At 42.6% G+C, this 13,089-nt stretch overlaps 1 protein-coding gene across 3 annotated transcripts in view; it reads left to right on the forward strand.

Moving 5' to 3' along the window:
- Nucleotides 1–12,865, forward strand: part of LOC126360641 (ionotropic receptor 25a) — a 445,688-nt gene extending 432,823 nt beyond the window's left edge. For 2 of the 3 annotated variants that reach the window (XM_050007727.1, XM_050007729.1), the window contains 2 exons: nt 7,445–7,517; nt 11,363–12,865. In XM_050007727.1, coding sequence (XP_049863684.1) covers nt 7,445–7,490 — 46 coding nt within the window. In that variant the 3' untranslated portion in view covers nt 7,491–7,517; nt 11,363–12,865. Of the gene's footprint in view, nt 1–7,444; nt 7,587–11,362 lie in introns of those variants that run through there. The other variant, XM_050007728.1, reaches the window with a different exon arrangement.
- The last annotated feature ends 224 nt before the right edge of the window (nt 12,866–13,089 follow it).

A 13,089-nucleotide genomic window follows, 5' to 3' on the forward strand; every position in this document is an offset into this window, starting at 1 on the left:
CGATTTCTGCAAATGCTTTGTCTGACAACCTACTACCACCAGGAGAAAGATTTTTCACGCTGCAATCCGTGCAGTACCATGTGGATACCTGCCCCATGGACGGAACTGCTTCGTTCACAGGTCTACCTCCTCAGCATCCAACCACGCCTGCGCCTGCCTCGGTTCAGCATGCACATGCACATGCCTTTCTACTTCGGTACTTGGGCCTGCAACAGGAACAATAACTGGTCATCTGTGCCTGACCTCCACCTCCATCCCACTGCTACACCTGAGTGTTTTGTGCCATGACATTCACCTTATCCGCACACCGTTTTGAGTGAAGTGACTATGAACAGTAAACATTCACACATTCCATCCCATGTTCGACATCATTTCCCACACTGTGCATCTGGACAGCCCAAACCTCTGCAGCCTCCCTGCATCACAGGTGGCCCCAGTTCTGCCCATGCGTTGAGCTTTCCGCGGACTAACAAGCATTCTCAAACTTTGAACTTTTTCTCACCTGTCACCTCTGCACCGGCTCCAGTCGACCTTCCGCTACCATTCTCGGAACATCTCAGTGCCTCATCCACGTTGGTCTTCCGTGACGCATCAATCCAAACACACCCACAACATTTTGAGCTTCCGGAACTGCAATCAACACATTATGGTGTCACCCTCGTCGGTCTTCCGCATCGCGATGGATCGCACTAAACCAAAACGTGTCACCTTCGCGCTGCCACCCGAACAGCCATCATTGCCACATCCCCTGGAGGCACCTTCTCCTGGAATACTACAGCAACAACAGCTCGATTCAGGCAGTGCCCCAATGAACTCAACTCAACCTGTTCTTCCGAACATTCTACAACGCTTACTGACGCTGCCGCCATTTAATCCCGACAGAGCAACAACCTGGTTCAAAATTGTGGACGAAGTGTTTGACCATTACAAACTTGGCGAGTCAATCAGGTTTCTGTGCCTCATCACCCACCTGCACTATCACGAGGACTTGATTGCTGACCTGGTCGATGCCCCAGACTCATCTACCCAGTACACTTTCGCCAAAAAGACAGTTCTACATCAGGTTGCACGCTCAACTGAGGTAGCAATATGGCAAGTGCTCCACGTCAAGCAACTAGGCAATGACAAACCTTCCCAACTCTGGAGATGGCTACGTGCCCTGGTCAGTGCTGATCTATTCTCTGACACAGCTCTCCTCACCATCTGGTCAGATGAACTATCGCTTCACATCCGCTCTGGCTCAAAGGTCTCCTGAACCTGCCGAGTAAAGAATGACAATTGCTGACAAGCTACACAATGCATCACTGCTCTATTTCATCAGCCACTGCCTACCTGACAAGTCTCAGGTTCAGGCTCATCGCCCTATGGCGGAAGCGGCCAGGGCCGTACTGTGCTGACTGTTCCACTCGCTCCGGGAAGCAGTAAACAAGCAACTGGGTTGTCACTGGCTCTGCTCACGGCCATGCCCCCTCCTGCAACTGAACGTGCTGTGGCCACCGAATCACAGCCACTGCTGCTGGCAACGAACTTTCCACAGGAATTGCACCTGCACTACCGTGCTCCATCGAGCAAACCCCCCCATGACACATCGGTCCGGGCTCATCTCACCTGTACATGCTCCTCTCTGTCGATGACGTTACAAGAAACCACGCACAAGTGTCTTGTCGAGGTTGAACACGTTGCTCACCTATGCAAGGAAAACTTTGAGCTCTCCACGAAACACAGCTCCAGCTCTCCGATGCAGCCAAGGAATTACAGACACTACAGCAAGGACAAAACAAGGTCACCAAGTGCTTCAAATTTGCTTGCAGGCCCAGCAATTGAGCCTCCATGTGTTTACTTCCCACTACCCCTCGCAACTGTGTTATCAAGACTGCCATAACATGTATTGACAGTTCCGCAGGGCCACATCCTCCTAACACAGCACCGTTTGACACTTGGCCGGACTCAAGTGTGCATGCGCGACAAGCGTCATGTGTTCCTGAACTGACGGCTCCTACCCCGCCCATTACAGACAGCACCTCAAACTATGCAAATTCGCTCCTGCGTGCAACCACCACTAACAACACAAACAGTGCACTCACACCAAGCGTTTCGCCTGCGACCGTGCTGCCACAGGCCGTGCCCTCGGACAATGGACTCACTAACGGCTCACGAGCTCTACACGCTCACCCGACCACGATGCCACTGGTTCGGGCTGGCGGCCATCTTGTTGCATTTACTCCTGGGACACTTTGCCACCTCACCTTCCTTCGGATCCGCCGAGTGGTTCCAATCACCACAACCACGCCTTGCCTGCCCCGCCCGCCACACATTGTAAACAAACCACCTCCCGTGCCGCCAGCAACATTTCTGTCGTCACCAATGTCACGGTTCACAAGCTTCGCCTCACACCAGGTCCCCCAATCTCCAGTAAACCATGTCGACTTTGTCCTGAGTGCCTCTCCGGCCTTAAAAATCAGATTTCTGAGTTACTAAGTTCCAGCGTCATTGAACCCTCTGCCAGTAGCTGGTCTACACCCATACATATGACACCTGAGAAAGACAGGTCCTGGCACATGTGCAGAGACTACCCTCAACTATACGCACAAACAATTCTGGACACCTATCCCATACCCAACATTGCCGACATTACCAGTTCCCTCGCAGGTGTGACCACTTTCTCTGTCATTGATTGCAAATGGACCTATCACCAGATCCCCTTGGCACCTGAAGACATTGAGAAGACAGCAATCACCACCCTGATCGGGTTATTTCAGTTTTGTTTCATGCCCTTTGTTCGAAAACGCAACCCAGACCTGGCCACACTTCATCAACGAAGTACTATTTGATCTAAAATTCTGCTTTGCATATCTTGATGACATTTTTGTGTTCAGCTCCTCTGTCAAGGACAACATTCGACATGTGCAAACTGTTATGAACACTCTTGCAGCAGCAGGCATCGAGACCAACCAGGACAAATTGCAGCTACATCAACCCGCTGTCACTTTTCTTGGTTTTCGGATCTCTGCTGATGGCATTTCACTGCCCCTGAGAAAGTACAAACAATACTAAACTTACCCAGACCCTCGTCATTCAAAGAGCTCCAGTGCTTTCTGGGGACAGTGATTATTATTGCCGACATCTACCTCACGCTGCAGAGATTCAGTTTCCACTGACGGACGCATTGGCAAGCACCAACACTTCTGTATCTCAGCCCATTCCATGGACCCCCGCTATGACTGACTCTTTCACTGCCCTCAAATATCTTCTTGCCAAGGCCTGCACCATGGTGCACTCTCATCCCAATGCACAGCTTTTCATCACCACAGATGCGAGTGACAATTGACGGCCAAACTTCGCCTCTGCAGTTCTTCTCGCACAAGCTCACCAATGCACAACGGAAATATTCTGCATTTGATAGGGAGTTGCTCGCGGTCTATGAAGCAATCAAGCATTTTTAAGACTGATGTTGAGGGACGGTCCTTCTATGTTTTAACAGACCACAAAGCCCTGGCTGCAGGCATTGCATAATTTAGCCCACCCGGTGTTCGTGTGTCTGCCCGCCTCATAGCAGCGCTTTGTGTGGAGAAATGTCAACAAGGACTGCCAGCAATGGGCATGCTCCTGCGTCGTGTGCCACCGCTGCAAAGTACACAAGCACACTTCACCCCACCTCGGTGCCTTTTCAATCCCTTCTGGGCGTTTCCAGCATATTCATATTGACATTGTCAGCCCTCTCTCCCCCTCTAACGGCTTTCATTATGTTCTCTCGTCTATTGACTGAACAACTCGCTGGTCAAGGCTGTCCCCCTCCCCAATATCATGGCAGAAACTGTTGCTCGAGCTTTCGTCAGGTCATGGGTATCGCGTTTCGGATGTCCAGCTATCAACACGACTGACCAGGGCAGACAATTTGAGTCGGCCCTGTTCAATGGGATTTGTAACATTTGCAGCATTCAGCGCATCCATACTACAGCATATCACCCGCAAAGTAAGAGGCTAGTCGAGTGCTGGCACTGCACTTTCAAGGTGGCTCTTCGATGCCACGACTCTCTATGGACAGAGGCCCTTCCCCCCTTGTGCTACTGAGCAATCGTGCGATCTATAAGGAAGAGCTCAAAGGCACAATAACTGAGTTTGTATACGGCCAGAACATTGTACTCCCTGGTGAACTTGTGAGCCCTTCCACTTCTCTCCCTCAGTCTGACTCACCTTCCTTCGTGGACCATGTCAGACACCACTTCATCAACCTCCACATCCCTCCGCCCGCCAACCATCCCCACCCTAAGGATCAAGTCCCGAAATCTCTGGACAATTGCGAGTACATCATGCTCCCCTCCAACCTCCACATATCGGCCCATACCAAGTTCTCCAGCGCTCAGCCAACAACTATGACATCCAAATGAAAGATTCAGCTGTTACAGTCTCTCTCAATAGACTTAAGCCTGCTCATGTCGAGCCTTCTTCTATCCCCCCTTCAGGCCACAACCATGTCACTCACTGTCGTGGCTCATGACATTCCGACCACTCCCTCCAAGTCGGACTTACACACTCAATTGAGTGACTTCCAGCTCCAATCGTCAAGCTCTCCTCCGACCTAGCCCTCTACTCTGGTCTCATGCACTCCATCGAGTGACTACATGCTCCCCATGTCGAGCTTACCTACAATCACACCCTCACCACCGCCAGGCCCTTCACCAGTCCCCTCGACCTCTCCACCGTCACCTGCCTCACCATGTCGAGGTTTCTCTCCCTCAACCCCCCCCCCCCCCCATCTTGAATGTGCTCTCATTCGAGGTGTTTGTGCCTGTCCCCCCCCCCCCCCCCCCCAGATGGACATAATCCTTGACATCTCAATAATACTGCACGATTATACACTGTTCATAGTGTGTTTCTCTTCATCCAGTGCTCACGACACAACCTCTGCCATTTCCTGCCACCTGGTAAAATGTGTTCCCCTCCTGCCCAACGTCGACCTGGACATGCTTCGTGTGTTCACCATGCCCGCTGGAGACATCATCGTTGTCACTCTGTACGGCAGTAAGTGGGAGGGGGGGGGGGGGGGTGAGGGGGCGCTATGTGGGCGCCAATGAGGTCAACACCAGCATCGATATGCGTACATCTTTGGACTCTGAGCATCTTCTTTGGACTCTGAGCATTGTCTTTAGGCTGTTCCAGCACATTCAGTTCTTTGTGAGCCTTGCATGTGTTTAGGTGAATAAATGAACTACTACTAAGTGGGTGTTGATTGGTGTAACCAACCCGAACCTACCCCTCAATACCATTTGATTTTCCTAACTACATACTTTCAGCTGATTTCTACATCAATACATATTCAGTCTCTAATGTTGTCTTCTTTTGCACATAATTAACTCTGTTATTTTGTAGCTATTGTGCTTCATTTATATTCAGTAGCATGACAAATTAATTATTCACTGTCTATGTGACATACTAGGAATTTACTTCTGCCATTGCTATCAACTGATAATAATTTTGCCAGTTTCATCTTTTGTCTATCAAGATTCCATGTAACAATTTATTACCCTCTATGTCATCCTTTAGCCAATTGCCCCAATTAATTAAACACCTTTCCCTCTTTTTTTCTGGTGATTTGTTTCGATTCCTTTTAGTCTAACCCATGTAATTCTTTATTGATTTTATCACATAATAATCTTTGAAGTATTTCTAAAGGCATTATACTTTCTTGACACTGCATCTGTCACTACCATTCTACCAGTTTCTTTTGCTGCCATTAGATCCACATATTTTTTTCATCTGCTCCAACAAGGCACGCCTCCAGTTCTTTCACAGTTCCCATATCTGTTCTTGGCAAACCATTCAGTGCTTTCTGCCACTGCCACTGCCACAACTTTATCTTTGTCCTAAAATTTCCACAATTTGAGTTTATTTTCTTGTGTAGGTCTTACTACTTTCAGTTTGTTACATCTGAACATTGCAGTAAGAAGGCACATGATGAATTTCTAGTACTTAAACTGTGTACTATTTTTACAACCATAGTTGTTTCTCTGTCGGTGTTTGCTACCAAATAAATAATCAGTTGCTTTTAATGAATGAAGCCGTAGATGAGATCACTAAAACACACTAATATTATCTCACTTGGCACAGAGGTTAATTGGTTTGAACCCTGGTGGTAGAAAAAGTTTACATCTCTAGTAATTGAGTGTCAAGGGGAGGAGAGGTAAATCTATAAATTTCCTGATCACGAACTTTCTGCCATTTACAGACATAATCAAGAAGGAACACACAAGAATAAAATTATACTGGATTAAGAGAAGAATGAAACTTAAAAACAAAATGACTGTTGGAGTGTACTTTTATTTGCAGTAAGATTATCAAAATTAGTTTTGTGTTAGCGAAGAGAAGAAATTTGACTTTCATGTTACAGATAGGAAATCACTGTTAAGCTCAAAAGTAATTTGGAAGCCTCTTCAATGGAAATGATCTATCAGGGATTTCGAAGAAGAAAAGGGATTATTGTTAAAGAATAATGACCCAGCAATGATAGCAAAATACTGAAAGATTGAAGCTTAAAGCTTGTAGCAAGAGTTGATGAAATAACTTTACAGTTTGACAATATTATAAAAAGGATAGTTGCTACTCACCATATAGTGGAGTTGCTGAGTAACAGAAGGCACAACAAAAAGACTGTCAAACAAAGCTTTCACCCAAATAGGCCTTCAACAGAATTCGACAACATGCACACATACAGACACACTCTCTCTCTCTCTCTCTCTCTCTCTCTCTCTCTCTCTCTCTCTCACACACACACACACACACACACACACACACACACACACACACACAAATACTTACAGAAACACAACTCTTACACACATGATCACAGTCTCTGGCACTCAAGGCCAGACTGATGTGTACACATGTTGTCTGATTCTGATGAAGGCCTGTTTGGCAGAAATCTTAGTATGACAGTCTTTTTGTCATGCCTATCTGTGACTCAGCATCTCCACTGTGTTGTGAGTAGCAACAATCCTTATAAGATTGTCAGTATTCCATCCTGGATTTTCCCTTGTTTAACTTCACATTTTCCCATAAGTGTGAGTGAGTCCATGAACTGGCTGGTTACTTAGAATTTGGAAAAAAGTGTATAAAATAGGAGGAATACTACTAGATATCCAGAAAAATCCCATCCTCATTCTGGTGAAGAAAACAGAGAAGTAAAGTATTACACAGCTAGTCTGAGATGCCATACTCCTAAATTGTTGTATATGGAAGAAAACAAACAAAACTAAGATATGAATACCATGCTGAATTTCATTTTTCATGGACATTGTCAAATTTTATTCAAAAATATCAGAATGTATGCAGTTTGCTTTTTTTCTTTCATAGCCTAGAAATATGTTTATTTTGCTACCACTTCTATGGTGTGATATACAGCCAGCTTATCAAAATAACCAAAATGTTTTCTTCCTTTTTTTTCCAGGCGGCGTCAAGGTGTTGCATTGGCAGGAGTTACAAATCCATGGTAGTGGACTCTGATGCAGATACATATTGATGTATGCACAAGCCTTCTATACCTTTTTTTAAACTTTGCAAGTATTTCTTAATAAATGTTGTTATTGCAACTGGATACCAATAATGAGAAATTGTGTTTTCATTCAATTTTGACTTTAATGTAGAAGTCTATTTCAAGAGATCACTGATAGTAAATATATCATTTTTATATTCTTAATTACTTTTGTGCTCTGTGTGGTGTACTATCAGAGTTGCAGTATGATGTGTTCTGGAGAGAGAGAGATAGAGAAAATTTCATGCCCTTGCCAGTTTTCTCCCTTCCTCTATGCCATCCATGTTGCAGTTGTTTTTTCTCCTGACATCTGGCAATGGTGAAACATGCTCCAAATTGGGATGTAGGTTCTATTGATGATCCCTTTTCAAAAATGTAAAATACATGAACACCATTGCTGTCATAAGTTCAAGTAACACTATTTGTGCTCCCTTATGTCATCTATAATAAACACTATACTCACAAAGTGACTTTCGCTATATACAAACAATCACAAAAAAGCATCACTAAATGTTCAGTACATACATAGAAGCACTTGGGACAGACATGTATGTCTCATTGATGTTATTGACTCATGCATTATTTGTTGCTTTGAGTGTTATCATCTCCACTATTGACTTTTTTTATTTACTAATCAAACTAATAAAAGTTTTCTGTATTCCAACATAATTGTCATAAAGGAGTGTGACTGTAATATAAGTTAAATGTTTATTTGACATTACAATAGTGAAGCCATAGTCACAGTGTATAAAATTTTTCTGTAAAATTGGGGTTACACTAACTAACAGTCGCAATGAACTATGTCATCATTTTCAAATTTAAAACATCAGTTGGAGAATATACAGTGCATATATCAAAAAGTGTGGTGCAAACTTACACAGCTGAAAGTACATGATAATAGAAGCATAAATGTCAAATGAACATGGGCTCTAAAACACATACCTTAAGAGCTATGAGGTGTTCTTGAATTTCAACACTGTGAAACAAATCTGTTCTACTGCAAGCTCTTTTCTTTCCATATTTTGGAAGTGGTAGTATGGAAAAAAAACAAGGAAAAAAGGTTCAGTAAACATGTGCTCTTAAATGCATCCCTTAAAAGTTCATTAGAAGAGTTGTGTTCCAAAGTACCGAAGATAAACAGGTGCTCATAGGTGTTAAGGTATGCATTTTAGAGCACATGTTTACTGGACATTTTTTTCTTGTTTTGGTCCATACTACCACTTCCCAAAATAAGGAAAGCAAAGAGCTTGCAGTAGAAGAGATTTGTTTCACAGAAGAATATCTCATAGCTCTTAAGGTATGCATTTTAGAGCCCATGTTTACTTGACATTTGTGCTTCTATTATCATGTACTTTCAGCCATGTAAGTTTAGGCCATCCTTTTTGATACACCCTGTATAATGGAAATTGTGACCATAAATCTCACAACAATTACAAAAAATAATGAGACCAGGCAACCGGGGCAATGGTGGCACAACCAAATCACTACAATGTATGTCCATTCTTGCCCAACCATTCATTCCACATCCTAATGCAGAATAGATACAAACTACACCAGGGTAAAAATTGCCAATGATTCTTAAAATGTGTCCTACTGTGGCAAGTACAATTTTGTGTCACAGCAGGACTCATTGCAAGAATCTTCGGCAATTTTTACCCTGGTATAATTTTTATCTATTCTAAGAGTGGCAACTATTTATTTGTAGCTCATACAAAATAGATACCTATTTCAAAGTTTTACTGAGCCTAATAGTAGTCACCAGCATTCTGTATAACCTGTTGCCAGCAATTTGGAAGCCATAGGATACTCTTAGTAGTGCCAACTTTGTTGACACTTCGAGCTGCGTGGTCTTTTGCCTGACAAATTTGTAGCAGTTCTGAAGCGAATACCACAAACTGTCTCCTTCAGTTTAGAAATCAAGTTGAACTCATGACAGCTTAAGTCAGGGGAGTGCAATAGGTGGTAAAGCACTTAGCAGCCCCATCAGTCAAACAAATCAGTAAAAGCTTGCACTGTACGTGCTTGAGCATTGTCTCTATGCTGTTCATTTTTGGAACACAACCTACGACCAGCTTAGAGATAGAAGTGATGACTGTCAACACAACTGGCACTGTTAAGAGTATCCTACGACTTCCACATCACTGGCAATGGGTTATACACAATGCTGGTGACTACTTTGAAGGTCAGTAAAATCTTGAAATACGTATCTATTTTGTATGAGCAGTAAATAAATAGTTGCCACTATTAAAGTTCCAACCCTCGTACATTAGGACATGGAATGAACAGTTGGGTAGACATGGACATAGCTTGTAGTCACTTGGTTGTGCCACCATTACCTCAGTTGCCTGGTCTCATTGTTTTTTGTAACTGTCAGATTATGTCACAGTTCCCATTATATATTCTCCAACTGATATTTTGCATTTGAAAATGACAACATATTTCATTTCAACTGGTAATGTAGCCCCCCCCCCCTCCTTTTTTTTCAAAAAAAAAGAAAGATTTTTATGTATTGTGACTATGGCTTCATTATTGTAGTGTCAAATAAACATTTAACTAATAAAAGTGGACTGGAAACAGTTCATGACCACCAGTTACCAGAGAAAGTTACAAAAAATATTAAGGTATCAAAAGGAACATGCATGTATGTAAAGTTATAAGGAGACAAAATGGCCGGCCACTACTTATCTTTGGAAAGCCATATTCTAATGAGTGCCAATAGATACATATAAAGGTAAAAATAAAGTACACAGCTATTGGAGTTGTTAGTTTCAGGGAGAAAAGATAAGTATGTTGAGAAAGGAGAGATAAGTCAATCAGGTACCAGGTTTAAGTGTCCCTCCTATTATCAGAATGTTGGCAGAGAATATGAAGGGGGTCAAAGATAGTATGTTCAAGTACATTGTATCAGCTTCAGTCCAGAGAAGACATAAATGCAAAATAATAAGTAAAAATAGATTAAAGGGAAGAGAAATGAGGAATAAAATGAATAGTGCAGTTAACAACAGGACTTCACAAAAGACCAAAAACATTAGAGACATGAGGAAGCTGAAAATAATTTTTTTAATTAGTAAGTAACTGAGTAAATAATGAAATTTTAATGATGGAGGAATAGGAGGGGAGGTTGGAAGTTGTTATCAGAGCTTCAGTCCAAAAGGGTAGTGAGGTGCATGGACATACAAACATAGGCTTTCACAGCCATTGTCACAAACAATAAAACTTTTCTGGGATATGTGACTACGTTGTCAATATGTAAAACTACTGATGTTTTAGTCACTGTTGCAAGTGACCTTCTTCTGAGATGGTCACCTGCGACAGTGACCGAAACATTGGGAGTTTTGCATACTGATAAATCAGACACAAATCCAGAAAAATTTTATTGATTATGCAAGGATGAGTGTAAGAACGAAGTCCCATCTCCAGAGCCCAGGGAAATTAGTTTCGAGTAGAAGAATCCAAATGATCTTTGTGATGTAGCATGTACATAGGTCCATAGAGCATGCTCAGAATCTGGGTACTAGATGGCCTTGGGGCAGGCGGTTCTTCTATATCTGTTCATGTATCCAGGTACTTTAGTGGTGGTCATTCTTGCACAAAATCCATACCATGAACACATGTTAGTTGGTAAATTATATGTGTGGTTTTACATGTTGTTCTGCCTTTGGTGTTGTAAGATTTACCAATGATGTTGCTGAAGTAAATGATAGTTTTAAAGTGAGAAGGATTGCAGATTATGAATCTTATTATTAGGATAATGGTCTAAGAATATTATCTGATTTGAAAAGCACTATTATGCTAGTGGATATATTATGGTAACACTGTGTATCCTTTTGAAAGTGATTCAGACAACTTACCAGAAAGCATGGGAACCAACTTTGCATCATGGACTCAGACACAGCCACAGAAGATCATGCTGGATTGGACCTAAGTGTGAGCCCACCACTGCAGACCATTCACTCCCAACTCCACAACATTGGTTGCAGCTGGTATCATCTAGACAGTGCTTAAAAATGCTGGAATTGCTTTTACACTATGGACTCTTGCTTATATTACTTATTTCAGATGCACTGTATTGTACTTTACAATTTTTTGAACTTGAGTGGACACTATTTTGAAAATTAAGTTAATTTCTTGATTACAACTCATCATTAGCTGACATTTATATTGTTGAATGTATATATGTGCTTGTATTTCCTAAGCTTCACACAAATCATGTTGGGTGAAGGGCATTCTACATGCTTTCATTAGATCTCAGTCTAAGTTAATGTAGAGTGAATATATAAAGACCTGGTCAAAAGTAGCACTAGGATTACAAACTAGTAAAATGCTATAAAGGAAAAATACCCAAAGGACCTAATGAAATACATGCAGTACAGGAGAGCTGATTTCTTCAATCATCTTGAGGAATAGGTGTAGTATTCCTGTCTAACACTGTCCTAAAGGAGAAGCACTGAATCACCAACAGGCACACATATAAAGAAAGAAAACATGCGAGCTTTTTGAGTAAACTTTTTTCAAGCTAGAGTAAAAATACATATACATACACACAAACACATACACACACGTGCGCGTGCGTGTGAACACACCTATGCTCCTACATGGCACTAGCTTGACACACAATGCTGTATTTCAGCAGGTGGACTTGATTGTGGTGGGGTTTGCACCAGGCGGAGTGAGTAGAGGGAAACAGAGGTAGAAGGTGGGGAGAGGGTATGGTGGTGAATGGTTAGTGGCTTGGCTGGAGGCAGCTGGTTTGCTGGCTAAAAATGAGGGTGGGAGGTGTGGTAGGAGCACAGGCTGTGCATATGACTCAGAATTCTCAGAGCCAGTATCAAGTGGCACATGCTGATGGTGATATTGGGATGTGAATTTAGTAGGAAATGACAGGACAGAGGAAGGGAAAACTTGGGTGGAGGATGTGGGGATAGTGGGTTATTGGAGAATGAGGGCTTCCTGACACCCCCTTCCAAATTGACATACCGACGTCACCTTCAGTGTGCACTGCTGCCTACCAGCTCCGACAACTATGTGAAATCAAACCAGACACAATGAAGTTACCAGTTCTTGCGTGCTTTGGATTGCAAACCCACACATAAACTCAAGGACTTTCCAACTACTTGCTTGTACAACCTGAAATATGGTTCATAATTTTGGAGCATATTTTTAGACATCAGCTGATTAGGGCAGACCCCAAACACTTTACTCTAACAGTCAGCAACCTAGACCAGAGAGCTATCACTTTAGTTTCAGACATAATTTTACACCCACCTTGCCAACAAGCTTGCATAATTATTAAAAAGGTTTTAGTTTCCAGTTGCACTAAACTATCAGATCAAATGCTAAAACAAGTGCTGTATCATGACAAATATGGTAACAAAAATCCATTTTTGAAGATGTTTACATACTGTAAATAAAATAGAAAGAAACTTCCACATGGGAAAAATATATTTAAAAAATATATTAAAAACAAAGATTCCAAGACTTACCAAGCGGGAAAGCGCCGGTAGACAGGCACAATAAAATAACACACAAACACACACACACAAAATTTCGAGCTTTCGCAA

The sequence above is a fragment of the Schistocerca gregaria genome, chromosome 1 (genome assembly GCF_023897955.1).
Source record: "Schistocerca gregaria isolate iqSchGreg1 chromosome 1, iqSchGreg1.2, whole genome shotgun sequence".
In the NCBI taxonomy this organism is placed as follows: domain Eukaryota; kingdom Metazoa; phylum Arthropoda; class Insecta; order Orthoptera; family Acrididae; genus Schistocerca; species Schistocerca gregaria.